This window comes from Moschus berezovskii, chromosome 27, assembly GCF_049115385.1.
Source record: "Moschus berezovskii isolate FMDL1 chromosome 27, NW_MosBer_1.0, whole genome shotgun sequence".
Lineage (NCBI taxonomy): Eukaryota > Metazoa > Chordata > Mammalia > Artiodactyla > Moschidae > Moschus > Moschus berezovskii.
In genome coordinates, this window is record NC_142486.1 from 39,664,562 (window position 1) to 39,690,877 (window position 26,316).

The 26,316-nt window shown below is 42.9% G+C and overlaps 1 protein-coding gene, 2 non-coding genes and 1 pseudogene across 4 annotated transcripts; 1 reads left to right on the top strand and 3 right to left on the bottom strand.

Annotated features, from left to right (window-relative positions):
- Positions 1 to 20: 20 nt before the first annotated feature.
- On the top strand, positions 21 to 11,805 carry ZNF200 (zinc finger protein 200). Of its 2 annotated transcripts, none has more exons than XM_055409331.2 (5): positions 21 to 426; positions 1,144 to 1,470; positions 2,216 to 2,307; positions 2,609 to 2,732; positions 9,509 to 11,805. In XM_055409331.2, the coding sequence occupies exons 2-5, from the start codon at positions 1,224 to 1,226 to the stop codon at positions 10,228 to 10,230; spliced, it is 1,185 nt and encodes a 394-aa protein (XP_055265306.2). In that variant the 5' UTR covers positions 21 to 426; positions 1,144 to 1,223; the 3' UTR covers positions 10,231 to 11,805. The 2 variants fall into 2 exon arrangements, with proteins under 2 accessions (XP_055265306.2, XP_055265307.2); XM_055409332.2 differs by having other exon boundaries at positions 9,512 to 11,805.
- On the bottom strand, positions 8,497 to 8,604 carry LOC129545847 (U6 spliceosomal RNA). Its single transcript, XR_008683776.1, has one exon. It is a non-coding gene; the product is annotated as a U6 spliceosomal RNA (small nuclear RNA).
- Positions 11,806 to 17,183: 5,378 nt separating the features above from the next.
- LOC129545080 (olfactory receptor 1F1-like) lies at positions 17,184 to 18,121 on the bottom strand (annotated as a pseudogene).
- An 8,081-nt stretch (positions 18,122 to 26,202) lies between these two features.
- On the bottom strand, positions 26,203 to 26,316 carry LOC129545841 (U5 spliceosomal RNA). The gene has a single exon (XR_008683769.2). It is a non-coding gene; the product is annotated as a U5 spliceosomal RNA (small nuclear RNA).

A 26,316-nucleotide genomic window follows, 5' to 3' on the forward strand; every position in this document is an offset into this window, starting at 1 on the left:
CAACCAGGTTTGGCGGGCTGGAGCTAGCCTTTAGCTTTCCGTCTCCCAGGTACAGCCGCAGAGAAAGCGGATGCTGCCAATCTGGCCTCCCTGCGGTCCTGAAAGTCCTGCTGGTCTGCCTCGAGCCTCGCCTTCTGAAGCGCAGACTGCCCGCTCCAAGCGAGGAGACCAGGCTTCCGCACCGGAAACGAGGCACCGGGCGTGACATCACGGCCCCCTAGGCACCCGGTCTCCCAGAAGGCACCGCGTCCCGGTCGTCCTCCCCAACTAACCGCAGCTCACTCAAATAATAGCTGGCTGCCCGTGAGGACACCCCGAAGGGCGAGGGTTGGGCTGAGCCTCTCGCGCCTAGTTTCCCAGTCTCTCCCTGAGTCTGGGTCCGGGGTTGTCCCCAGCGTGCGCCCAGCCACAGCAGAACCCCAAAAGGTGAGGGGCTCCAGGAGGGCGGGAACCAGACTGAGGCGGCCTCTAGGGAGCGAAACAGGGGCCATTGCTGGAGCGCACCCCAGGCAATGCGCCAGCTTGGCTTTGCGGTGAAGGTGCTCCTTGTCTAGTGGGAGAGGCTGCAGGGTGGGCCCTACTGGGATGCCCCCTGTACCTCTTACAAGACTTTGAGGGCGGAAAAGAGTCGGCTGGCCACATGTAGACCCCTCATGCGGCCTTGAGGTTGCTCCTTGGGCCAACTGCCCCCTGAAGGACATCCTAGGGACATAAGGTCCAAGGGCTACGGTGAGGCCAGATTCAGTGGCCAAGCTGACCTCTAACCAGATGCCTTCTTTATTGAACCTCGGATTTCCTGTCTTTTGGCCCGTTGCTTTTTTTTTTTTTTCAGTGTGAGTGGAACCATTTTTCCTAATGGAGTTTGCACTTCACATTATCATGAGGACGACCCTTGGTCTTCTGCCAGTTGTCTTTGCTCCCTTCTGTTTGGCCTTTGAGGTTTGGACATCTGCTTCCATTCGCAGGATATTCCTTTCAGGTCTTGCTGAGAGTATCAGGTTCAGGGGTCTTCCTTTCAGTTGTGAGTTCCGTACCCCAGCTTATCTTTCCTTACTGATTTAGATTTCACGTGGCTTCACTGCCCAAGAAACATATTGGAGTAGAGGCATGCTCAGCCTGACCCATGGTTTCTCTTACCTACAGCTGATTGAAAGGTTTTCTCCAGTTAGAGGTGGCTCTTGAAGCTCTGCAGAAACAAGTGTGGTGTGTGATTTCAAGGCACGATGTCTGCAAAAGTGGTCCCTATGCCCCCCAAGCCAAAGCAATCCTTTATACTGAGAGTCCCTCCCAACTCCAAGCTGGGCCAAGACCTACTTCGAGATGCTACTAGTGGACCCAAGACCATCCACCAGCTGGTTCTGGAGCACTTCTTCACCTTCTTGCCCAAGCCAAGCTTAGTCCAACCCAGTCAGAAAATCAAGAAGACTTTGGTAATTGTGAAGGATGTGAGCTCAAATCTTCAGAATAGAGGTAAGAAGCACATACTGTTTCACTAGAAGAAAGAGGGTGGTACTGGGGATTGAGCTAGGCTTCCATAGTAATAGTGAATTCAAGTTAGGAAGGTGGGTGTTGAAAAAAGGAGTTGATTCCAATAAGTCAACATGCCAGGAAGAGGAAGGGAGTATTATTTTTTTCATCAAGCTGGGTTTGACTGATTTGCTAAGTATGTGTAAAGCCATAGAATAGACTAACTTTTTTTGTAGTGTCACTTTTACTCACACATTCAGGAGGGGGAATCTTTTTTTTTCTTTTGCCATGACATGCAACATGTGGGATCTTAGTTCCCCAACAAGGGATCGAATCTGCACCCCCTGCATTAGAAAGATGGAGTATTATACACTGAACTGCCAGGGAAGCCTGGGGAGTATGTTTTTAGGATGAAGAAATGTCGATGAATTATTTAATTGATTTCAGCTTATGTGGAATCTTGTTAACTTTTGTGCTTGCTGTGGACATTTTCAGACTTTACCATACCCCAACCTTCCTATTAGTGGTAATGGAAATTTTAAAAGGTGCTTAGGGGAATCATCTTTTTTAATGGAAAGATGCCATGTAGGTTCAAGACCCTGTGGTTTGAGGCTTGACCTCTGACTGGGCTCATAGGAGCAAAAAAAGCTATGAGTTACCTACTGAAGGAATGATCTGGCTTCAAAATGTGGGTAGAATCTTTGTATTAGAGTCACTGACTTTTAACTTCAGCTTCCTCTTTCCCCAGTGCAACCTCGTCCCTTAGTGAAGCTTCTACCTAGAGAAGGAATCCAACAGAAACAGGAGACAGTATCTCTGTGTCTGAAATCTGAATCTGAGGTGGGTTCAGCTTTCCTGTTCACTGTTTGGGTGCATTGCCCTCTCTGCTCTCGCAGCCCTCCCACGTATAAAAACACACTCTAGGGAGTCAGCAGGAAGACGGCTCATTCTTCACTGCCTTCTTAGATAGTTGTGTTGTTTTTCCTCTGGCTTCTCTCTGAGCTTGGCTTTCCGGTCTGTGTGAGACTTGTAGATCCCTTTCACCATCCCTTCCCCAATCTTCGGGTCTCAGTCTTTCTTAACAGTGAGGCTGTCAAGGAACCTCTGTTACTAAGAGGAAGGGGGCCTATTGTTCTTTCAGAAACTGGTGGTCTTTGAGGATTTGAATGTATTTCACTCCCAAGAAGAATGTGTAAGCCTGGATCCTGCTCAGCAGCCCACCTCAGAGATGGAAGAAGATAGCATTGGGGAGATGATGTTACTAGGTAAGAAATCAAGTCCCTTGTATGTTTAGATTGAAGGCTGTGGGAAAAGCATGATTCTGTTTCATCTCAAATTTTTTTTTTGAGACACTGGTCACACCAGCTAAGTTCATGTTCACACGCGTATTTTTGTTTTATTCTATGTGGCAGAGCCTTCTCCAGCTGTGAGTGGCCATTTTTCCTGTATCTTTGGGGCAGCAAGGGTGGAGGGCATCTCTCTTGGTAATCAAGACCTGCGGCTGATGTGCTAACGTCAAACATTTAAACAGAAAACGCACGCATACTGTTTTTGAATCCACTTTCTGCATCCAGTGGTATTCTCTCAACGGATATATTTTACATCACTGTTTTCATTGGACACTTGACTAATTCTTTTTTAAGTCTTATTTTGTCATTGGTGTTCAATAGCTGTGAAACTTCCTAGTGTAAGAGAAAATATATCCTATTTTTGACGGAAGTATTATCTAGCATTTGTTAAGCACATGTATGCCAGTATGTGCTAGACACTATTCTAAGTACTTTACATGCATTTATTATCTCATGTAATGTGGGGGCGGGAGGAGAAGGGGACGACGGAGAATGAGATGGCTGGATGGCATCACCGACTCGATGGACATGAGTTTGAGTGAACTCCGGGAGTTGGTGATGGACAGGGAGGCCTGGCGTGCTGTGATTCATGGGGTCGCGGAGAGTCGGACACGACTGAGCGACTGAACTGAACTGAACTGAATTCTCATGATAGCACTGTGGGGTATAGGAATCATTATTATGTTATATATGATGAAACTGAAGTAGAGAAAAGTTAACTTTGCTGAAGGTCACACAGTAGTAAGTAGTAGAGCAGAGGTTTTTTTTTTTTTAATATTTATTTATTTGGCTGCATCAAGTCTTACTTGCAACATGTGAACTCTTAGTTGCCGCATGTGGTATCTAGTTCCCTGACAAGGATTGAATCTGGGCCCCCTGTATTGGGAGGACAAAGTCTTAGCCACTAAACCACCAGGGAAGTCCCACCATTATCATCTTTAATAGGAAACACTGAGAGGTAGTCCCACTAGAATTAGGATACAACAATGAAGCCCACTATCACTACTACTATTTAACATTGTGTTTTGGGTGGCCTCCCTGCTGGCTCAAACAGTAAAGAGTCTGCCTACAATGCAGGAGTCCTAGGTTCAATCCCTAGGGTTGGGAAGATCCCCTGAAGAAGGGAATGGCTACCCACTCTAGTATTCTTGCCTGGAGAATCCCATGGACAGAGGAGCCTAGCAGGCTATAGTCTATGGGGTTGCAAAGAGTTGGACACGACTGAGCAACTGACACTTTCACTTTCTTTTCAGGTGTTAGCTAGTACAGTTAAATGAGAAAGAAACTAAACATACAAGAATTTAAGAGAAAGATAGAACTACATCTATTTACATATGATATAAATGTGTAGCTGGAAAATTCTAGAGAATGTCTGAAAACTTATTATATATAATAGGTGCATTCAGTAAGGCAATGAGATGTAAAATTTTTATACAGAAATCATTTATAGAAACACAGTCATTTTGAACAGGGGTCCCCAACCTCCAGGATCTAATGCCTGATGATCTGAGATGTGGCTGATGTAAAGTGCACAATAAGTGTAATGTGCTTGAATCATCCTGAAACCCACCCTCCTACCCAAAGGGTCCACGGAAAAATTATCTTCCCATGAAGCCGGTCCCTGGTTCCAGAAAGGTTGGAGACCAGTGATTTAGAAAATATGCATTAGGAACAAAAAAAGATTCAGTTCAGTTCAATTGCTCAGTCGTGTCCGACTCTTTGTGACCCCATGAATCACAGCACGCCAGGCCTCCCTGTCCGTCACCAACTCCCAGAATTCACTCAGACTCACGTCCATCGAGTCGGTGATGCCATCCAGCCATCTCATTCTGTCGTCCCCTTCTCCTCCTGCTCCCATCCCTCCCAGCATCAGTCTTTTCCAATGAGTCAACTCTTTGCATGAGGTGGCCAAAGTATTGGAGTTTCAACTTTAGCATCAGTCCTTCCAATGAATACCCAGGACTGATCTCCTTTAGAATGGACTGGTTGGACATTATGTACAATTTTACTTTGCGACAGAAACCATTACATTTAAAAATTCATTACAGCAAGGTTAGTTAGACACATGATGGATGCATCTTTAATCCTGCCATATATTATTACAGTTAAAATGTAAATGATGAAAAATATTTTGTGCTTATCAGCATTTATGTGGAAATGTGTTTTACAGTGATATATGGTGTTATATTTCTATTATTGTGATGAGAAAGAAAGCAATACAAAAAGACGAAGTGTTTATTAAAACATGAAAAAAAAAAAAGAAAGAAATGGTTTTGCAGCACTGAAGAGATTATAGAAAGTAAATAAGCTAGATCAGACCTGTTTTATGTAGTAATTTTATAGTTTATTTTAATTATTTCAGTTGTAAAATATTGTTATACTGTTAATTAGTTCTGATTGTTCATATTAAACTATTGAAATGCAAAAAATAAAAATTAATTAATTAAAAAAAAAAAAAAGAATGGACTGGTTGGATCTCCTTGCAGTCCAAGGGACTCTCAAGAGTCTTCTTAAGCACCTAGAAATAAACTTAAGAAATATGCAAAAATGACGAGGAAAATAAAACACTTCTAAAGGACACAAAAGTAAATTTGAATGAATAGAAAGAAATATCATGTCCTCGGTTGGAAAGATTTAAAAAGGTCAGTTCTCCCCAAATTACTTTATGAATTCAATGTAGTCCTTTTACTAAAACCAATAGGATTTTTCCCCCTGGAACTGGACAGTCTGATTTCAAATTCAAGTAAAAAAATAACTGCAAGTAACCAGGAAAATTGGAAGAAGAGCAGTGGGGCAGGAGAGTTATATTTTACCAGGTGTTTAAGCAGCCTCTAAAACCTGTCATGAAAACAATATATAGTTTTGGCATGTGAGTAGCTAAACCAATGGAGTGTAATAAGAAGTGCAGAAATAGCTTCAAATACACATGGGGATTTAGTTTGTGATAAAGTTGGAATCCCCAGTCAGCAAGGTAAAGAAGGACTTTTTCATAAAAGGTCCAATGAACACTTAGCCTCTTGGTGAGTCATATCTTACTTTGCACACCAAGAAGAACTCCAGGTGGGTCAAAGATTTTAAATGTTTTTTTTTTAAAAAAACAATTAGAGCATGTGGGTCCTTTATAACCATGGGATAGGATGACTTTTCTAATAAAGACTCAAAAATCTAGAAGTCTTTAAAGAAAAGATCAGTAAGGTAAATACATAAAAATTTTAAAACTTTTTATGACAAAATAAATATTTAAACAAATAAAGTGCAGTAAATTGTAGGTACATACACGACTACTGGAAAAACCATAGCTTTGACTAGATGGACCTTTGTCAACAAAGTAACGTCTCTGCTTTTTAATATGCTGTCTAGGTTGGTCATAGATTTTCTTCCAAGGAGCAAGCATCTTTTAATTTCATGGCCACAGTCACCATCTGCAGTGATGTTGGAGCCCAAGAAAATGAAGTCTGTCATTGTTTCCACTGTTTCCCCATCTATTTGCCATGAAGTGATGGGACCAGATGCCATGATCTTAAGTTTTTTGAACGTTGAGTTTTAAGCCAACTTTTTCATTCTCCTCTTTCACTTTCATCAAGAGGCTCTTTAGTTCTTTGCTTTCTGCCATAAGGGTGGTGTCATCTGTATATCTGAGGTTATTGATATTTCTCCTGGCAATCTTGATTTCAGCTTGTGCTTCATCCAGACCTGCATTTCTCATGATGTACTCTGTGTATAAGTTAAATAAGCAGGGTGACAATATACAGCCTCAACATACTCCTTTCCCAATTTGGAACCAGTTTGTTGTTCCATGTCTGGTTCTAAGTGTTGCTTCTTGACCTGCATACAGATTTCTCAGGAAGCAGGTAAGGTGGTCTAGTATTCCCATCTCTTTTAAAAATTCTCCACAGTTTGTTGTGAGCCACACAGTCAAAGGCTTCAGTGTAGTCAATGAAGCAGAAGTAAATGTTTTTTTGGAATTCTCTTGGTTTTTCTGTGATCCACCAGATGTTGGCAATTTGATCTCTGGTTCCTGTTTTTTCTAAATCCAGCTTGTACATCTGGAAGTTCTCAGTTCACATACTGTTGAAGCCTAACTTAGAGAATTTTGAGCATTACTTTGCTAGCATGTGAGATGAATGCAGCTGTGGGGTTGAACATTCTTCGGCATTGCCTTTCTTTCTTTGGGATTGGAATGAGACAGGGATTAGAGTAAGGCTTTTCAGTGTATTTTTCGTATTTTGATTTAGAGCCATATATATCAGCTACTAAAATTCTTCTCTATTTTTAAAGTTAGTACAGTAAAGGAATGTAAAATGCAGTTGCTGCGGAAATGGCAACCCACTCCAGTGTTCTTGCCTGGAGAATCCCAGGGACGGGGGAGCCTGATGGGCTTCCGTCTATGGGGTTGCACAGAGTTGGACACGACTGAAGTGACTTAGCAGCAGCAGCAGCATTCTTAAACACAAAATAATGAGAGCTCTCCTTTAGAATGACTATAAAATAGGAGTAAAATAGAGAGATGTTTTATATGGTAAATAGAAGAGATTTTTTGAATGTTGGAGAGAAACAAGTCTAAATGGGAAAACTAAAATCATATAAAGATATCACTGCCCTCCAGACTTACACTGTAAATGTACTTTATCAAATTTGTGAAAGAAGTGAATGTTCTGTTTAACTCTACCAATATTAGACACGTTACAAACAACAAACAGTGTGATACTAAACTTCAAAAGTATCAGATAAGTCGTAAAAGAATGGCCAGAAAACAATAGAAATTGATTGCATTTTAAAAGACTGATTTTTCTGGTTTTAAGTTGTGGGGCTATTATAGAGAAAGACTTTAATTAAAAAATACATCAGTGATAAAGAGATTAAGATTTATAATATATTCAATTTATGTATTATTTTTATTTAATTTTGGCTCCACTGGGTCTTTGTTGCTGCAGGCGGGCTTTCTCTGGTTGCAGTGCTCAGGATTCCCAATGCAGTGTCTTCTCTTGTTCCAGAGCATGGGCTGTAGAGTGCTTGGGCTCAGTAGTTGTGGTGCACAGGCTTAATTGCTCCTTGGCATGTGAGATCTTCCTGGACTAGTGATCAAACTCATGTCTCCTGCATTGGCATGTAGATTCTCAATCCCTGGATAACCAGGGAAGTCCTATAAAATTTATTTAAATTTATAAAAGTGTCAGCCAATAGATAAATTATTAGTTTGCAATAATCAAAGTGCAAAGTAAAGCTACAGTGAGAAACCATTTTATACCTACTAAATATTTGAAAATTATATCTGCTACCAGCAAGATTAAAATTGATACCTAGCCACATGTTGATGGTTTTATTGAAATCTGTACACTTCCTTTTGAAAGCAGTATGTCAGTTCATATCAAGAGCTGCAATAAAAAAAAAAAATTGTCCTTTGCTTTGGCCCAACATTTTCATTATCCTAAGGGAATCATTAAGTGAAATAATTTTAAAGAAAGAAATCTATTGGTGTGAAAGTGCTAAATCCAGCAGAGATTCAGATTCTGGCTTTAGGATCAGTCACATTATCTAAAGTGGTTGATTTCATCCTATAATTTCACTAAGTTGCCCAGAGTCAAAGTCCTTTGTCATTCCACTTGTTCATAGCATACTTTTTTTTTTTTGCTTTGTAACCTAGTCTTTGGGTTTTTGTTTTTGTTTTTTTGCTTTTTTTTTTCAAATGGAACCCTTCACAAATTTGCATGTCATTCTTGCACAAGGGGCCATGCTAGTCTTCTCTGTATCGTTCCCATTTTAGTATATGTGCTGCCAGAGTGAGCGCTATAATCTGTTATTTTACACAGACTTTTTTGGGAAATACAAGTCCTAAGTGTACAGCTCATTTCCACAAAATGAACACATTTGTCTAAAATCAACCCATAGCCCAGATATCCCTCTTGTGGTCCTGCTCAGTCACTAGTTTCCATTCTCCCCCCAAAAATGACAACCATTGACTTCTACCATAGTTTTCATTTTATCAGTTGTAGTAGTCTTTTTTTTTTTAATGTAGATCGTTTTTTCTTTTTGGCTACACTGTGCAGCATGCAGGATCTTTAGTTCCCTGAACAGGGATCAAACTCAGTGGAAGCACAGATTCTTAACCACTGGATTGCCAGGAAAGTTCGCTGTAGTAATCCTTTCATGTCCAAAAAAATAATACACTGTGTAAAAATACTTTGCCTCCTTTAGTTGTGGTCATTTGAATTGTTTGCAGTTTTTCACTATATTGGATAATGTTAGCTAATACTATAATATAGTGAAAACCTGGAAGTAATTCATCTTACCATTTACTTACTAGCCTCCTAAAGATTACAAGTAGTACCTTTTAATATTTATGTCCTTCACCCCCTGGTCCTTATTAGCTCAGTGATTTACACATAGTATAAGATCAGTATGAACTTGTTAAGTAATTGGTGCCTATTCAGAAAACAAACATGGAAATCTTTCAGTCTAATTCCACACATTTCATTAAAAAAAAAAAAGAGGACTATGTGCTTGCATTATGGGTAAGGGAACATTTATCAGTCATGTATCCCACCCTCAATAAGGGTGAGGAAGTGTTCATGGCAACTGTCTGCCAGTTGGATTTCTGACTTTCAAGGTTATGGTCTCATGAGAAATCTAACTTGGGTTTTCCTGCATCGTATCATATCCTGAAAAATTATTAGATTTTCTCTCTGTTTCAGCAGTCAGTGGCAGTAATCCTGAGGGTGAAGAGCTTCAGACGGAACCTGTAGAGGATGAAGATCATAGAGAAGAGTCTTCAGATTGTAATGAAATGGATTGTTCCATGGTCCCTGAGCAGTCTCCAGATTGCCAAAAAGAAGAAAGATTAAATACATCTATTCCAAAGGAAAGGAAAATGAGAAATCTTTTAGTTACCATTGAAAATGATACTCCTCTAGAGGAACTTTCAAAATACGTGGATATTAATGTTATCGCACTTACCCGAAATCATAGAACAAGAAGATGGTATACTTGTCCGCTGTGTGGGAAACAGTTTAATGAGAGTTCTTACCTTATTTCCCACCAGAGGACTCACACTGGAGAAAAGCCCTATGACTGCAGTCACTGTGGGAAAAGCTTTAATCATAAAACAAACCTTAATAAGCATGAGAGAATCCATACAGGAGAGAAACCTTATTCATGTTCTCAGTGTGGGAAAAACTTCCGTCAGAATTCTCATCGAAGTCGCCATGAAGGAATCCATATAAGGGAAAAGATACTTAAGTGTCCAGAATGTGGGAAAACCTTCCCAGAAAACAAAGAGTTTGTGATTCACTTGCAGAGTCACAAGACCAAGAGGCCATATGGTTGTAAAAAGTGTGGGAGAAGATTTGGTCGACTGTCAAACTGTACCCGGCATGAAAAAACCCACTCAGCATGTAAGACCCGACAACAGAAGTGACATCAGGGAAAGGTCTGATGATACCACCTCAAACTGAAATATTCCATAAATAATTCTGAATTGCCAAGCTATGTGAAAAGATACAGATAAGAAAATCTCATTATAGCCAAAATCAGATAAATAATCAAGTTTGCTGAAACCTCAAGTTTTTAGAAAATTCACAGGGAAAACAAAACATCCTCAAGGGCTATACCTCAGTTAGCAACCAGGCTTTTTGGACTAAAGAGCTTTCTTTTGTGAACTTATGCAACAATGTACAGACAGCTCACAGATCCCTTTCCCAAAAAAGGATTTGAAATACGAGTCTGGGGGCCTCTTACCTTAAGGTGAAGACTGACAAGTGTACTGAAAGTATCAGAATATTCCATTCCGCCCCCCCACACACATAGGAATTCACACCTGAGAAATAATGTAAAGGTCCTTATCTGAAACTGTTCCCCTAAAAGAACCAAACTACTGACTTGGTAATAGGTCAACAGCTTCTATCAGCCATTCATATCACCATCTAAAGATACCCTGAAAGCTTGAGAGATGAAAGGGATTGTTTACTTTGGAATATAGGAAAACACAGCAACTGAATGTCAAAGACTTACTCCATCTTTGTATGTGATCTAAAAACTAACGATCAGTTTCAGTAACTTGCATTTTGTGGTGAAAAGTGACATTTACAGAAATCCTCTTCACAGTGTAATTTAAAAGTGCCGTTCTTACTGTATTTTGTCCAGCTGTTAATTGCTCAAACAGCTCTCTCATGCCTTTGCCTTGCCGGAAGAAGTTTGGGTCACTCAGGCCTGGCCACCCAGCCCCACTCCTGGAAAAACTTCTGAATTTTATCCCTCTGTTGAGTCAGGAAAACCTGCCAGGAAGGAAACCCCAGGAACCTGCAGAGCGGGAGGAAGACATTGGCTTGGATCCGTGGCTGGTCAAGAACCTTGCCATATGTTTAGTTCCCATCAGACCTTTGGCAATGGGTGGTCACTACCTCACAAGCATAGCGTTTTACTTTTAGAAATTTATCTCTCCAGTGGCTCGTTCACATTACCCCTCAGGAGATAGGGTTCCAGTGTCCTCACTGTAGTGGACATTTGTTCTCTGTGGCTTCCTGGTACCCACACTTTCCTGACTTGTCTGCCGGAGGCAAGGCCAGCGGTGCCTTCACAGGACCGATCCTGTGGTGTGTCATTTTCAGATTCTCCATGAGTCTTGCTCCTCTTAGATTTCCTTAGGTTTTAAATTGGTATCTGGATTGGAATAAGCTAAATTCTGTACACTAATGGTGAAAAAGTACCTTTACACGTTTTGTTCCCATCCAGAAACCTATCTTCCATTGATTAGAGTATTCTGAGTACATTTTTTTCTAATTTTCTTCAGGTAAATTGTACACAAAACAAAATTTTGTTTCTGTAAATAGTTTTTTTTTCCATTGTATTTTTCTAGTTGGTTATTGCTCTTGCATAGGAAAGTTATTTTTAATTATATATTTGCAAAACTAGCTACTTCTCTGGATGTGATTTTCCGTAATTTCTCAGTTCTGTTAAAATTTGTGATTAAAAATTATGCCATCTATAAATAATAGTTTTCTTTCTTCCTTTCTGCCTGTTGCTCTTTTTTGTTGTTGTTATATTTAAAATACGTGGTTCTAAACTTTGTTGTGGTACAAAGCATACGAAGAGAAGGATGTTTTATGATACAGTTATCTTGAGTCATAGTCAAAGATAGAAAAAGAAACCCCAACACTTAAAAGCCACATTAAAACAGGCCTTTATCCATGTTGTCTATTTCAAGCCTACTGTACCCTTTAAAATAAGGGACGAAACTGGCTGTCAGCATTATTCTCTTACTCATTTGCAAGTCTGACCAGGGTTTACCCAGTTATGCAGAGGGACCCACCTGCACGCCCAGAAAACTTAAAAGGCAAGATGACTGTTGAACAGAAAAGGGAAAAGGTGAGGTCCTGGAGGTGAGAGGGTCCTGTCCCCTGCCCAAGGGTTGGGCCACAGAGTCCCCAAGATGTTTGGGTGGGTGACTCTCAGGACCCCTACCCCTTCCCCAAACCCAGCAAATGCCTTCCATGCCCCACATGTAGAGCGTGCAAAGTCAAGTTCCCAGGGAGAGCACCCTGAGAAGCTGTTACTAATTTTAAAAGCAATTGGATAAAATAATATGTAGGTAATTTATTGACTATGCCAAAACCTTTGACTGTGTGGATCACAATAAACTGGAAAATTCTGAAAGAGATGGGAAGACCAGACCAGACCACCTGACCTGCCTCTTGAGAAACCTATATGCAGGTCAGGAAGCAACAGTTAGAACTGGACATGGAACAGACTGGTTCCAAATAGGGAAAGGAGTAGGTCAAGGCTGTATATTGTCACCCTGCTTATTTAACATATATGCAGAGTACATCATGAGGAACGCTGGGCTGGAAGAAGCACAAGCTGGAATCAAGATTGCCGGGAAAAATATCAATAACCTCAAATATGCAGATGACACTACCCTTATGGCAGAAAGTGAAGAGGAACTCAAAAGCCTCGATGAGAGTGAAAAAGTTGGCTTAAAGCTCAACATTCAGAAAACAAAGATCATGGCATCTGGTCCCATCACTTCATGGGAAGTAGATGGGGAAACAGTGGAAACAGTGGCTGACTTTATTTTGGGGGGCTTCAAAATCACTGCAGATGCAGATTGCAGCCATGAAATTAAAAGACACACTCCTTGGAGGGAAATTATGACCAACCTAGACAGCGTATTAAAAAACAGACATTACTTTGCCAACAAAGGTCCGTCTAGTCAGGGCTGTGGTTTTTCCAGTGGTCATGTATAGATGTGAGAGTTGGACTGTGAAGAAAGCTGATCGCTGAAGAATTGATGCTTTTGAACTGTGGTGCTGGAGAAGACTCTTGAGAGTCCCTTGGACTGCAAGGAGATCCAACCAGTTGATCCTAAAAGAGATCAGTCATGAGTGTTCATTGGAAGGACTGATGCTGAAGCTGAAACTGCAATACTTTGGCCACCTCATGCGAAGAGTTGACTCACTGGAAAAGACCCTGATGCTGGGAGGGGTTGGGGGCAGGAGGAGAAGGCGATGACAGAGGATGAGATGGCTGGATGGCATCACCGACTCGATGGACATGAATATGAGTAAACTCTGGGAGTTGGTGATGGACAGGGAGGCCTGGCATGCTGCACTTCATGGGGTCACAAAGAGTTGGACACAACTGAGTGACTGGACTAAACTGAACTGAATGTATTGTTGGGCCTGTAGCACATAGAAATGTAACATCTGTGTGGCAATATTGTTGCCAATAACAGCAAAGAAGCTGGGTGGGAGTAAAGCTTTATGGGACTAAGGAAATGACCACAAGACAGTAAGGTAATAATTACAAGAATGTATTGTTTAGTTTGTAACATTGATACAATATGTAAACCAATAATACATAATAATTCTTAAAATGGGGAGGGAATAAAACCATATAGAAGAAGCATTTCTGTATATAACAGGAATTAAGCTAGTATAAGTCTGGTGCTGGAGAAGACTCTTGAGAGTCCCTTGGACTGCAAGGAGATACAACCAGCCCATTCTAAAGGAGATCAATCCTGGGTATTCATTGGAACGACTGATGCTAAAGCTGAAACTCCAATACTTTGGCCACCTCATGCGAAGAGCTGACTCACTGGAAAAGACTCTGATGCTGGGAAGGATTGGGGGCGGGAGGAGAAGGGGACAATAGAATGAGATGGCTGGATGGCATCACCAACTCGATGGACATGAGTTTGAGTGAACTCCGGGAGTTGGTGATGGACACGGAGGCCTGGCGTGCTGTGATTCATGGGGTCGCAAAGAGTCAGACACGACTGAGCGACTGAACTGAACTGAACTGAAGTCTGATGCTGATGATCAGTTAATTCTAGAGCAACCACTAAAAAAAAAAATCCAAAAAATATAATAAAAATTATATTGGTGTTAAAATGCTACATTAGAAAATACAGAATAAATGCAAAAGAGAGCAGGAAAGACAAAAAAGGCACAAGACACAGAAAACAAAGTTAAATGGTAGATATTAGTATTATAAGTGAGTGGGGGACTTCACTGGAAGTCAGGTGGTTAAGACTCTGTGCTTCCAACGCAGGTGGCACGGGTTCAGTCCCTAGTCAGGAAACTTAAGATCTCACATGCTTCCCAGTACAGCCATAAAAAAAAGTGAGTGGGTTAAAAATTCAACCAAAAGTCAGAGATCATTAAACTGGATTAACAAACATGATCAAAGTATATGTTGTCTACAGGGTACACACTTTGGATTCAAAGACATATTGAATTGAAAGAAGGATGCAAAGAGATGTCATGCAAACAGAAACCACAGAAGACCTGAATGGTTACAATAATATTAGACAAAATAGTACACAAAATGTTACTCTAGATAAAAGGGATACCTTATAACAATAAAAGGATAAGACAAGATTATATAAAACAGATAAATATGCCTGTATCTAATAGAGCACAGAGTTCCAAAGAATAGCATGGAGAGATAAGAAAGCCTTCCTCAGTGATCAATGCAAACAAATAGAGAAAAACAACAGAAAAGGAAAAACAAGAGGTGTCTTCAAGAAAATCAGAGATTCCAAGGGAACATTTCAGGCAAAGATGGGCTCGATAAAGGACAGAAATGGTATGGACCTAACAGAAGCAGAAGATATTAAGAAGAGGTGGCAAGAATACACAGAAGAACTGTGCAAAAAAGATCTTCATGACCAAGATAGTCACGATAACATGATCACTGACCTAGAGCCAGACATCTTGGAATGTGAAGTCAAGTGGGCCTTAGAAAGCATCACTACGAACAAAATTCCAGTTGAGCTACTTCAAATCTTGAAAGATGATGCTGTGAAAGTGCTGCACTCAATATGCCAGCAAATTTGGAAAACTCAGCAGTGGCCACAGGACTGGAAAAGGTCAGTCTTCATTCTAATCCCAAAGAAAGGCAATGCCAAAGAATGCTCAAACTACCGCACAATTGCACTCATCTCACACGCTAGTAAAGTCATGCTCAGAATTCTCCAAGCCAGGCTTCAGCAATATGTGAACCGTGAACTGCCAGATGTTCAAGCAGGTTTTAGAAAAGGCAGAGGCACCAGAGATCAAATTGCCAACATCTGCTGGATCATGGAAAAAGCAAGAGAGTTCCAGAAAAACATCTATTTCTGCTTCATTGACTATGCCAAAGCCTTTGACTGTGTGGGTCACAATAGACTGTGGAACATTCTGAAAGAGATGGGAATACCAGACCACCTGACCTGCCTCTTGAGAAACCTGTATGCAGGTCAGGAAGCAACAGTCAGAACTATACATGGAACAACAGACTGGTTCCAAATAGGAAAAGGAGTACATCAAGGCTGCATATTGTCACCCTGCTTATTTAACTTATATGCAGAGTACATCATGAGGAACGCTGGGCTGGAAGAAGCACAAGCTGGAATCAAGATTGCTGGGCGAAATATCAATAACCTCAGATATGCAGATGACACCACCCTTATGGCAGAAAGTGAAGAGGAACTCAAAGGCCTCTTGATGAAAGTGAAAGAGGAGAGTGAAAAGGTTGACTTGAAGCTCAACATTCAGAAAACAAAGATCATGGCATCTGGTCCCATCACTTCATGGGAAATAGATGGAAAAACAGTGGAAACAGTGTCAGACTATTTTGGGGGGTTCCAAAATCACTGCAGATGCTGATTGCAGCCATGAAATTAAAAGACTCTTACTCCTTGGAAGGAAAGTTATGACCAACCTAGACAGCATATTAAAAAGCAGAGACATTACTTTGCCAACCAAGGTCCATCTAGTCAAGGCTATGGTTTTTTCCGTGGTCATGTATGGATGTGACAGTTGGACTGTGAAGAAAGCTGATCGCCAAAGAATTGATGCTTTTGAATTGTGGTGCTGGAGAAGACTCTTGAGAGTCCCTTGGACTGCAAGGAGATCCAACCAGTCCATTCTAAAGGAGATCAATCCTGGGTGTTCACTGGAAGGACTGATGCTAAAGCTGAAACTGCAATACTTTGGCCACCTCATGCGACGAGTGGACTCACTGGAAAAGACCCTGATGCTGGGAAAGGTTGGGGGTGGGAGGAGAAGGGGACGACAGAATGAGATGGCTGGATGGCATCACCAACTCTATGGACATGAGTTTGAGTGAACTCCGGGAGTTGGTGATGGACAGGGAGCCCTGGCGTGCTGTGATTCATGGGGTCGCAGAGAGTCGTACACGACTGAGCGACTGAACTGAACTGAACTGAATAGAGCACAAAAATACATGGAGCAAAGGTTGGGGATTTCTTTCAGACTTTGGAAGAACAGGTATTGTCCCTCTTATTACAAATAATTCTTGGATATATAGACTAAAAATGGGAAATGCTACCATTTATTCCTTTAGGCAAAAATATGAACACACAATGACAAAGAATATTTAAAAAAATCACTATTATAAACAGAAATCGCCTTGGATTCAAATTCTGTCAATTTTCATAAAAGATATCACCTTAGCTCTCTCTGAAGTTAAGGGGAAGTGTCCTATTTTTTGTCTTTGTCCCTCAAAATCGAGAGCATCCTTCTCAGTGATGTTTTAACCAGTTTCATCTATTTGTCAATGTTTTATTTTCTGCAATAATTTTCAAAATATAAAGTTTTACTTTTAAATAGTAAAACTTCCTTTGTTTTAATTCAGTAACAGGGTGACTAGTGAGTTTATTTTGCTAGAGCAACTTGATGGAAATACAAAAGGGAAGGAAAATAAAATTGTGGAGACTATTCAGAAATTTAGAAAGACTATTATAAAATGTAAGTGGAAGATCAGGATATAGGTTTCTAGTATCAAGATTAAAAGACAAATTTTAAGTTTTGCATGATGAAAAAAATAAAAATATAATTTTCTTAGAAATTAGTTCCCTCTGTGATTTTCTTAGCCCATTTCATTACTGAGCAGAAAACAATTTCATAGCAATCACTTTTCCAAGAGCCCCTTTTATGTCCTGGTTTCTCAGGCTGTAGATGAAAGGGTTCAGCATGGGGGTCACCACAGAGAACATCACAGCAGCTGCTACATCTGTCTCAGCTGCGTGGGAGGACAAAGGGTTGAAATACAGAAATGTGATGGTGCCGTAGAAGAAGGACACCACAGCCAGGTGGGAGCCACAGGTGGAGAAGGCTTTCCATCTCCCCTTTGTAGATGGGATTCTCAGGACAGCACAGGTGATAAGGACATAAGAAGCCAGGATGCAAACAAACGGAGTGATCATGATCAGGGCACCCTCGGTCAGAATCATCACCTCATTGAGGTGTGTGTCAGAGCAGAAGAGTTTGAGGAGGGGGGTCACATCGCAGAAGAAGTGGGGGATGGCACTGTCTGCACAGAAGGAGAGGCGCGCCATCAGCAGGGTGTGCAAGAGAGCATTCAAGCTGGCGGTGATCCACGAGCCAGTGACCAGCAGGGCACAGAGCTGTCATCTTTGCCGAATAGTTTAAGGGGTGGCATACAGCCACAAAGTGGTCATAGGCCATCACAGCCAGGAGGAAATTGTCCATGTCCATGAACATGAAAACAAAGTACATCTGCGTGAGACACCCAGAGAAGGAAATGGTCTGGCTCCCGAGAACGTGGTTGGCCAGCACCTTGGGGACAGTGGTGGAGGAGAAGCAGGTGTCCACGAAGGACAGGTTGCAGAGGAAGAAGTACAGGCGGGAGTCCACACTGGTGGCCAGGAGGATGAGCAGGTTTCTCAGGACCGTGGCCAGGTACACGGTGAGGAAGAGCAGGAAGAGGAGCCACTGCTGCTGGGGCTGCCTGGAGAGCCCCAGGAGGAGGAATTCAGAGACTCTCGACTGGTTCACCTCTCCCATGGGGCCCGACTAAGATGTAGCGATGAGAAGCAGAGGTCAGAAACCTAGAAGCTAATGGTTTGGGTGCAATAATCAAAGTTCCAGCCATAGTTATGCTAATAAACCTTCCCTTAGAGTTGCTCAAGGGCTTCCCAGGTGGTGTCAGTGGTAAAGAACCCACCTGCCAATGCAGGAGACATAAGAGAAGCAGGTTCAATCCCTGGGTTGGGAAGATCCCCTGGAGGAGGGCATGGTAACCCACTCCAGTATTCTTGTCTGGAGAATCCCATGGACAGAGGAGCCTGGTGGGCTACAGTCCATAGGGTCACAGAGTCAGAGATGACTGAAGTGACTCCATGCATGCAGAGTTGCTCAGTCAGAATCTGCCCCTACTCCCCACACACTCAACTTCCAACTCCCAGTCCTAGATGATGCTGGTCCCATTGGATTCATTTTTTAAATTATATCAAATATAATATAAAAATAATGCACAGCCATCCCCTGCCACTATGTGTGTCTCTATTAAGATTCCCAGTCTCCTACTTAGTAGTTCGTAGAGAGAAGAGAAACGGTTGGTATTGGGTTTCTCTCAAGCTCCAGCTGAGGACAGCTACTACTCCCTGGATCTGGAAGATTTAATGAAGGAGGTCCTTCCAAAAACTTCACCCATTAATAAAGAAATATTTAGACTTCCCTGATGGTCCATTGGTTAAGATTCTGAGCTCACACTGCAGGGGGTATGGGTTCAACCCCTAGTCAGGGGACTAAGACCCACATGCTATAGAGCACAACCCAAAAAAGGAAGATCAACTGTTACCATCTCACCTGGAGAAGGTTGTGCTGTTGCCATCAAGTGCGCTTCACTCTTGAGGAAGTGGGCCAGGGCTCCTCTTTATTATAAGGTTTGGAAAGGCTTGGAAGGATAGGTAGGTCCTGAGCAGGTGAGGAGCAGAGTGTTCATTACCTCAGCTTTCTGTGCAGGAAGGATGTTTTTTGGAGCGGGGGAGGGTTGGTCAGAAATGGTTTCTTACAGTAGCCTCCATGGCCATTGGGACCAGATTCCCTGAGAGCCTTATTAGAGACAAGCAGAAAGTAATTGTCCCATCTGTTTCCTGGTCCCTATGAGCCCAACAATGAAAGCAAAGTATATGATCTAACTTCAGGATCAGATCTTGGAGATAAAGCAGTCTGGGTGGAGAGGAGTCCCAGAGAAAATCCTTTGAAATCTCCAATTGCATCACCTTGCTGATCTGGGCTTATGCTTAACAATTCAGCTATTAAAAGGTCTTCTTCTTAGCTCAGAAAGTGGGGTTATTCCAGTGTTATCTGAGTGAGCTTCTTTATCTAATATCTTGTCATTTACTGTGTAGACCTAGTGATGTATTTGCAGATAGGGAAGCTGGGGTGGGGGAGAGTTGTGCTTCTTCCTGTAAAGCATCTGATGTAAAAGATCAGCCTGGAGGGAGAGATGTAGCAGACAGCACAGCATCCCATGATTAAGAAACTCCAGGCTCCCAGAGCAGACTTCTGTGGGGATGTCTTCCCAGCACACAGTGGATCACCCTTTTCTGGGGATGGTCATCAATCCATACTCACAGGAGTGTGGGCTCCAGCAGCCCAATTTAGAGTCCACCATCTCCTCCAAGTGAGGATTTGTGATGGATTTGTGAACTTTGCACTGATGCTGAGGACCTGTGGGTCATTCCCAGTATGACTTGGTCTGGATGGGAAAATCCAGAAGCTTGCAACTCTCTCCTGTCTGCTTCATAGATGGAGAAGCAACAATCTATGCAGAAAAGCAAAAAACAAACAAAAAAGCACAGAAACAGCAATGAGCTGGAGAGAGTATTAGCGACCACCCTATTCAGAGTTCAGGTACTTTCCTTTTTTTAAAAAAATATTTCTTTGTTTAAATATTTCTTTCTTTATGTGTGCTCAGTCGTGTCCAACTCTGCGACCCCATGGACTGTGGCCCACCAGGCTCCTCTGTCCATGGGATTCTCCAGGCAATTATAATAAAGCAGGTTGCCATTCCCTATTCCAGGGAATTCCCTGGTGGCTCAGATGGTAAAGAATCTGCCTCCAATGAGGGAGACCTGGGTTTGATCCCTGGGTTTGGAAGATCCCCTGGAGGAGGGCATGGCAACCCACTGCAGTATTCTTTCCTGGAGAATCCCCATGGCAGAGGAGCCTGGCAGCCTACAGTCCATGGGGTCGCAAAGAGTCAGACAAGACTGAGTGACTAAGCACAGCACATTTCAGGGGATCTTTCCGACCCAAGGGTCAAACCCACATCCCCTGCACTGGCAGGCAGGGTCTTTACCAGTACTGCTGCCCGGGAAGCCCCTAATATTTGCGTATGTGGCTGTGCCCAGTCTTAGTTGCAACATGTGGATTCTTAGTTGCGGCATGTGGGATCCAGTTCCCTGACCCAAGCCCCCTGCATTTGAAGTCTTAGCCACTGGACCACCATGGAAGTCCCTCAAGTCCTTTTCTGATGGTTGAGTACTGTGGCCTCACTCAGTTCTTAGGTGAAAATAAGAGTCTTGCCAATTAGGCAGAAAAAGATTTCTTGAAACTGATAATTCTTACTTTAAAATCATGGAGCAACTGGAGAAGCAGGCTCAGGAGGTCACATGGCAGCTAGAATGGCCCAGATCATCCATAGCACGGGCTGGATTAGTGGGTTTATCCCAGCATAAACCTCACAGCTCATGACTCCGACACAGCTAGCACTGGGCTCCCTTTCTTTGTGTCAAGGCTGACTCAGGACATCTAATGGGTCCACACATGCCCAGAGCTTAGCTCCTAGAGGGGCTGGGATAGAAGTGATTCTGAGTTTCCCATGACACGGGAAGAAGTAGGCTTTTCTTCCCCACCAGAATGACAAGGTAGGTATTATTACCTAAGCTTTGGAAGGAGTCACAGAAGTTGAGAAGCCAAAGAAGTAAGATAAACTCCCATTGGAATCCATCCTCCCAGCTGTATATTAACACACACTCCTCTCACCTACTTACCCTTCAATAGGGAAATTCTCTGGTCTAACATAATACAAGTAAGTATCCTTCTCACCGCAGAAGAACATGAGTTACTGTATTCAGGAACCAAACCAAGATCTTCCCTTCTACAATCATGATCCCATTATGACTTTCTGTAACTTCTGAATCAAACTTGAAAGCTAAGCAATAACTACATATCCTACGTTCATGTAAAACAGAAGGAGGGAAAGAAAAGAAGAAAACTAACTAGCTCAAGAGATAAATATAAACATAACAGAAAGAGGGAAATATGACTGAATGATATAATATTCATTTCTATAGGTAGCCATGAATGATTAATTGATATCAATAGTTTCCTTTATCCACAATCTTTAAAAAAATTTTTAATTTATTTTTATTTTTTCGGCTGAGCTGGGTCTTCGTTGCTGCAAGTGGGGACTATTCTCTGGTTGCAGTGCATGGGCTTCCTGTTGCAGTGACTTCTCTCGTTGTGGAGCACAGGTTCTAAAGTGTGGGCTTCAGTAGTTGTGGTGCACGGCTTCGTTGCTCCATGGCAAGTGGAATCTTCCCGGACCAGGGATTGAACTCATGCCTCCTGCATTGGCAGGGGGATTCTTAACCAATGACCCACCTGAGAAGTCTCCTTATCCACAATAGAATTCATGTTCCCTTTACCTTTAGCCAGCATCTCAGCTAGTCAATGTTTTTTTTTTTAAATCTGAATAATAATCTAAAAATTCTCATGTCTGAGAGATCTGACCTTCTTATGATCTTGCCCATATAAGACTCTCCTAGTCTTTTATTAACTCCTTTGCTGGGAGAAATATCAATAACCTCAGATATGCAGATGACACTACCCTTAAGGCAGAAAGTGAAGAGGAACTCAAAAGCCTCTTGATGAAAGTGAAAGAGGAGAGTGAAAAGGTTGGCTTGAAGCTCAACATTCAGAAAACAAAGATCATGGCATCTGGTCCCATCACTTCATGGGAAATAGATGGAAAAGCAGTGGAAACGGTGTCAGACTTTATTTTGGGGGGCTCCAAAATCACTGCAGATGCTGATTGCAGCCATGAAATTAAAAGACTCTTACTCCTTGGAAGGAAAGTTATGACCAACCTAGATAGCATATTAAAAAGCAGAGACATTACTTTGCCAACCAAGGTCCGTCTAGTCAAGGCTATGGTTTTTCCCGTGGTCATGTATGGATGTGAGAGTTGGACTGTGAAGAAAGCTGATCACCGAAGAATTGATGCTTTTGAACTGTGGTGCTGGAGAAGACTCTTGAGAGTCCCTTGGACTGCAAGGAGATCCAACCAGTCCATTCTAAAGGAGATCAATCCTGGGTGTTCATTGGAAGGACTGATGCTAAAGCTGAAACTCCAATACTTTGGCCACCTCATGCGACAAATTGACTCACTGGAAAAGACTCTGATGCTGGGAAAGGTTGGGGGCGGGAGGAGAAGGGGACAACAGAGAATGAGATGGCTGGATGGCATCACCGACTCTGTGGACATGAGTTTGAGTGAACTCCGGGAGTTGGTGATGGACAGGGAAGCCTGGCGTGCTGTGATTCATGGGGTCGCGGAGAGTCGGACATGACTGAGCGACTGAACTGAACTGAACTGAACTGATCACAGGACATGGCAATTCCAGAATCTCTCAGGGAGATCTTTCCACCCATAATCCTCTCTGCTACCACTGTGCAGCAGAAAAACTACTTTCTATAGACAGTCAAACTCATAACAATATTAGAATCTCCTTTTGTTCAGTTTATCCAGTAGCAAAAGGAGCCCAAATTGGCCAGCAGGAATTCTCTTCAGAGGCCAGTACTGCTGGGGTAAAAAGCAAAATATTGCAAGTACATCATGAAGTATTACAAAAAGAGGTGCCCACTTCTACCTCTTGTTTCCTCACCCAATAAATTACTACCTGGGAGAAAGTTTAGCATATATTGTCCACTGGCATGAAACTTATACTGTATTCTATAAAACAGCACCCTAATCTTATAGGGTAACCTTGCTGTGTGCATGTGTGCTCAGTTGTGTCCGGCTCTTTACACCCCCATGGGCTGCAGCCTGCCCGGCTCCTCTGTCCATAGAATTTTCCAGGCAAGAATACTGGAGTGGGTTGCCATTTCTTCTTCCAAGGGATATTCCCAACCCAGGAATCAAACACACGTCTCCTGCATTTGCAGGCAGATTCTTTACCACCAAGCCACCTGGTAACCTCAACTGGGGTCAAAACTGAGTCTTTAAAAGACTATTTCTCTATTCCTAAGGTCAACTGTTCCTGGTAATGGTGTGGAAGTAAACACCAAAGAATCCCATGGACACTAGCCTTATCCTCTGTGTTAGTTATCTGTTGTCAAGTAATAAGTTATATCAAAACTTTGCAACTTAAAACAATAAACATTTATATCACACAGTTCCTATAGGTCATGAATCTGGTAATGGTTTAGCAGAATGGTTCAGGATCAGGGCCTCTCACAAGACTGAGGTTATCTATAGGTGCTCAGTCATCTGAAAGCTCAGCTATGGTGAAGGATGAGTGTCCAAGAGGGCTTGCTCACACATTGCTATTGGCGGGAAGCCTCAGTTCCTTGTGTTTAGTTCTCCAGGGAGCTAACTTGACATGTCCTTGCAACAGAGAAGCTCATTTCCCCCGGAATAAGTGATTCAAGACAGCAGCATAGAAGCCACAGTGTCTTTAATACCGAGCGCTAGAAGTCACACAGCATCATTTCCATAATACACTATGACTCACACAGTGCTGCAGGCCGAATGTCCCAGCAAAATTTGTATGCTGAAATCCTAATCCTCAGGTTATGGAGCCTATGGAAGGTGATTAGCTCCTGAGGGCAGAGCCTTCCCTAATGGGATCAGTACCCTTCTAAGAGCCCTGAGACAGCTCCCGTGTCCCTTCCACCATATGCAGTAGCACTGCCATCTACGATCCAGGAAGTGTGCTCTCACCACACAACAGATGTGCCAGCATCTTGATTTTATACTTTATAGCCTCTAGAAAGCTGATCGCCGAAGAATTGATGCTTTTGAACTGTGGTGTTGGAGAAGACTCTTGAGAGTCCCTTGTACTGCAAGGAGATCCAACCAGTCCGTTCTAAAGGAGATCAATCCTGGGTGTTCATTGGAAGGACTGATGCTAAAGCTGAAACTCCAATACTTTGGCCACCTCATGCAACGAGTTGACTCACTGGAAAAGACTCTGATGCTGGGAAAGGTTGGGGGCGGGAGGAGAAGGGGACGACAGAGAATGAGATGGCTGGATGGCATCACCGACTCTGTGGACATGAGTTTGAGTGAACTCCGGGAGTTGGTGATGGACAGGGAGGCCTGGCATGCTGTGATTCATGGGGTCGCGGAGAGTCAGACACGACTGAGCGACAGAACTGAACTGAGCCTCTAGAACTGTGAAAAATAAATTTCTCTTAAAAGAAATGTATTGGTCACACCAGATCTTAACTGAATTATGTGGGGTCGGTTGAGGCATTTGAACTCTTAGTTGCAGCATATGGGATCTAGTTTCCTGGCCAGGGATCAAACCCAGGCACCCGGCATTGACATCTTGTGGAGTCTTAGCCACTGGACCACCAGGGAAGTCCCCCAAATAAATTTCTATTGTGTACAAGCTACCCAGTCCATGATATTTTGTTACAGAAGCCCCAATACATTAAGACATAAATCAGCCCAATTCACTGTGTGAAGAGATTACACAAGACTAGGATGCCCAGGACTATCCTGACAACTGGCTGCCACATTCCTTTTATTATAAAGTGAGTCCCTTGATTAGAAACAATGTTGGTGGGATGCCAAGTTGATGAATAATTCATCCCTAACACATATGCTATCAGTCTTTTGATCTCAGGTTGATTAAGCACGTCCTTGTATACATCAGTTTCCCTTTCCTGAGTGCTTCCGCACATTCCCAAATAACCATGCTCTCCACAAGTTGTCTATTTATATCACCCCTCACCATCATTTTCCTTATGTCATCTTGATTAAGTAGTAGGTGATGCCTGGGATGTCATAAAGATCGTGAGGCTGACATACCAGGCTCTAACCTTAACATCTCCTTTAGATCTGCAATAGAGGCAACCGACTGCAGAAGCAATTATATACATCAACACTGCCTCCTAGACTAGAAATCTCGGGAAGCCGAAGGCAGAGATTCTCAAAAATTAACGTGCACAGAAATCATCTAGAATGTTTTTAAAGTGAAGGTTCTGACTCAGGAAGTCTGGGATGGAGCCTGAGCTTAGGCATTCCTAACAATCGCCCAGGCAGTGACGCCAGGTCCTCAGGTCACACTGGGCGGTAGCAAGCCGTAAGCAATGGAGTAAAAGGAACCCTTACCCTGAATAGGGTACACCGGTTTTTGTGGTGCTGGCTTCCCAGTACACCTCGCCTTTTGAAAGGACATCCAGATTGGAACTCAGACGTTGATTTCCTTGAGTTTCAGGCTCTGAAAGTAGGACAGGAATCCTGAACACCTTGGGACCCATCCTAACCGGGAACGCCAAAGAGATGGAGCAGAGACCTAAAGGACCGGGACTAGGTGACGTGCGGTAGGCTCCTGGGATCCGCCAGTTGCCCAGATTCAGCAGGCACCAATCCCAGAAGGCCTCTTTACAGCATTTTGGGGTCAAGGCAGAACCACTCACTACATCGCTGAACATCCGCTCCACACCAGAGGTCCCAGCCCGAAACTTCCGGTGAAACAATCAGTCTCTCTTTCCCAAGGAGACACCGCAAAGCTGAGACTCCGCCTCCCGCCTTTCTAATTGGGCAGGAGCACGTGGGTGCGGAGCGGCGGGGCAAGGCAAGCCGGTCCATGCCGCCTCTGACTGGCCCAGTCAAGGGCCTATTCAGTGCTTCCGGAAAGAGGTCCCGCCGTGTCCGCGCCTCCTGCACTGCGCATGCGCGTGAGGGGCGCGCATAGGGATGTGCTCTTAAGGGCGGCAGACTCCTTACCACAAGGTGGGGTAGGGGACTGGAGACGCAAACCTCCCGGGACCCCCGAAAGCTTAACGTCCAAAATAAAGTGTATTTCAATGCAGTGGGGTTTTTTTTTTTGTTTTGTTTTTTTAGCCTTGCAAGTGCAGGGCCTCAAAAAGTTGGGTAAAAACAGAATTGTTCCTCTCCACAGAAATCTTTAATAAAAGGCGAAAGAGTTATATGTTCTGAAAAGAAACCAGAGTAT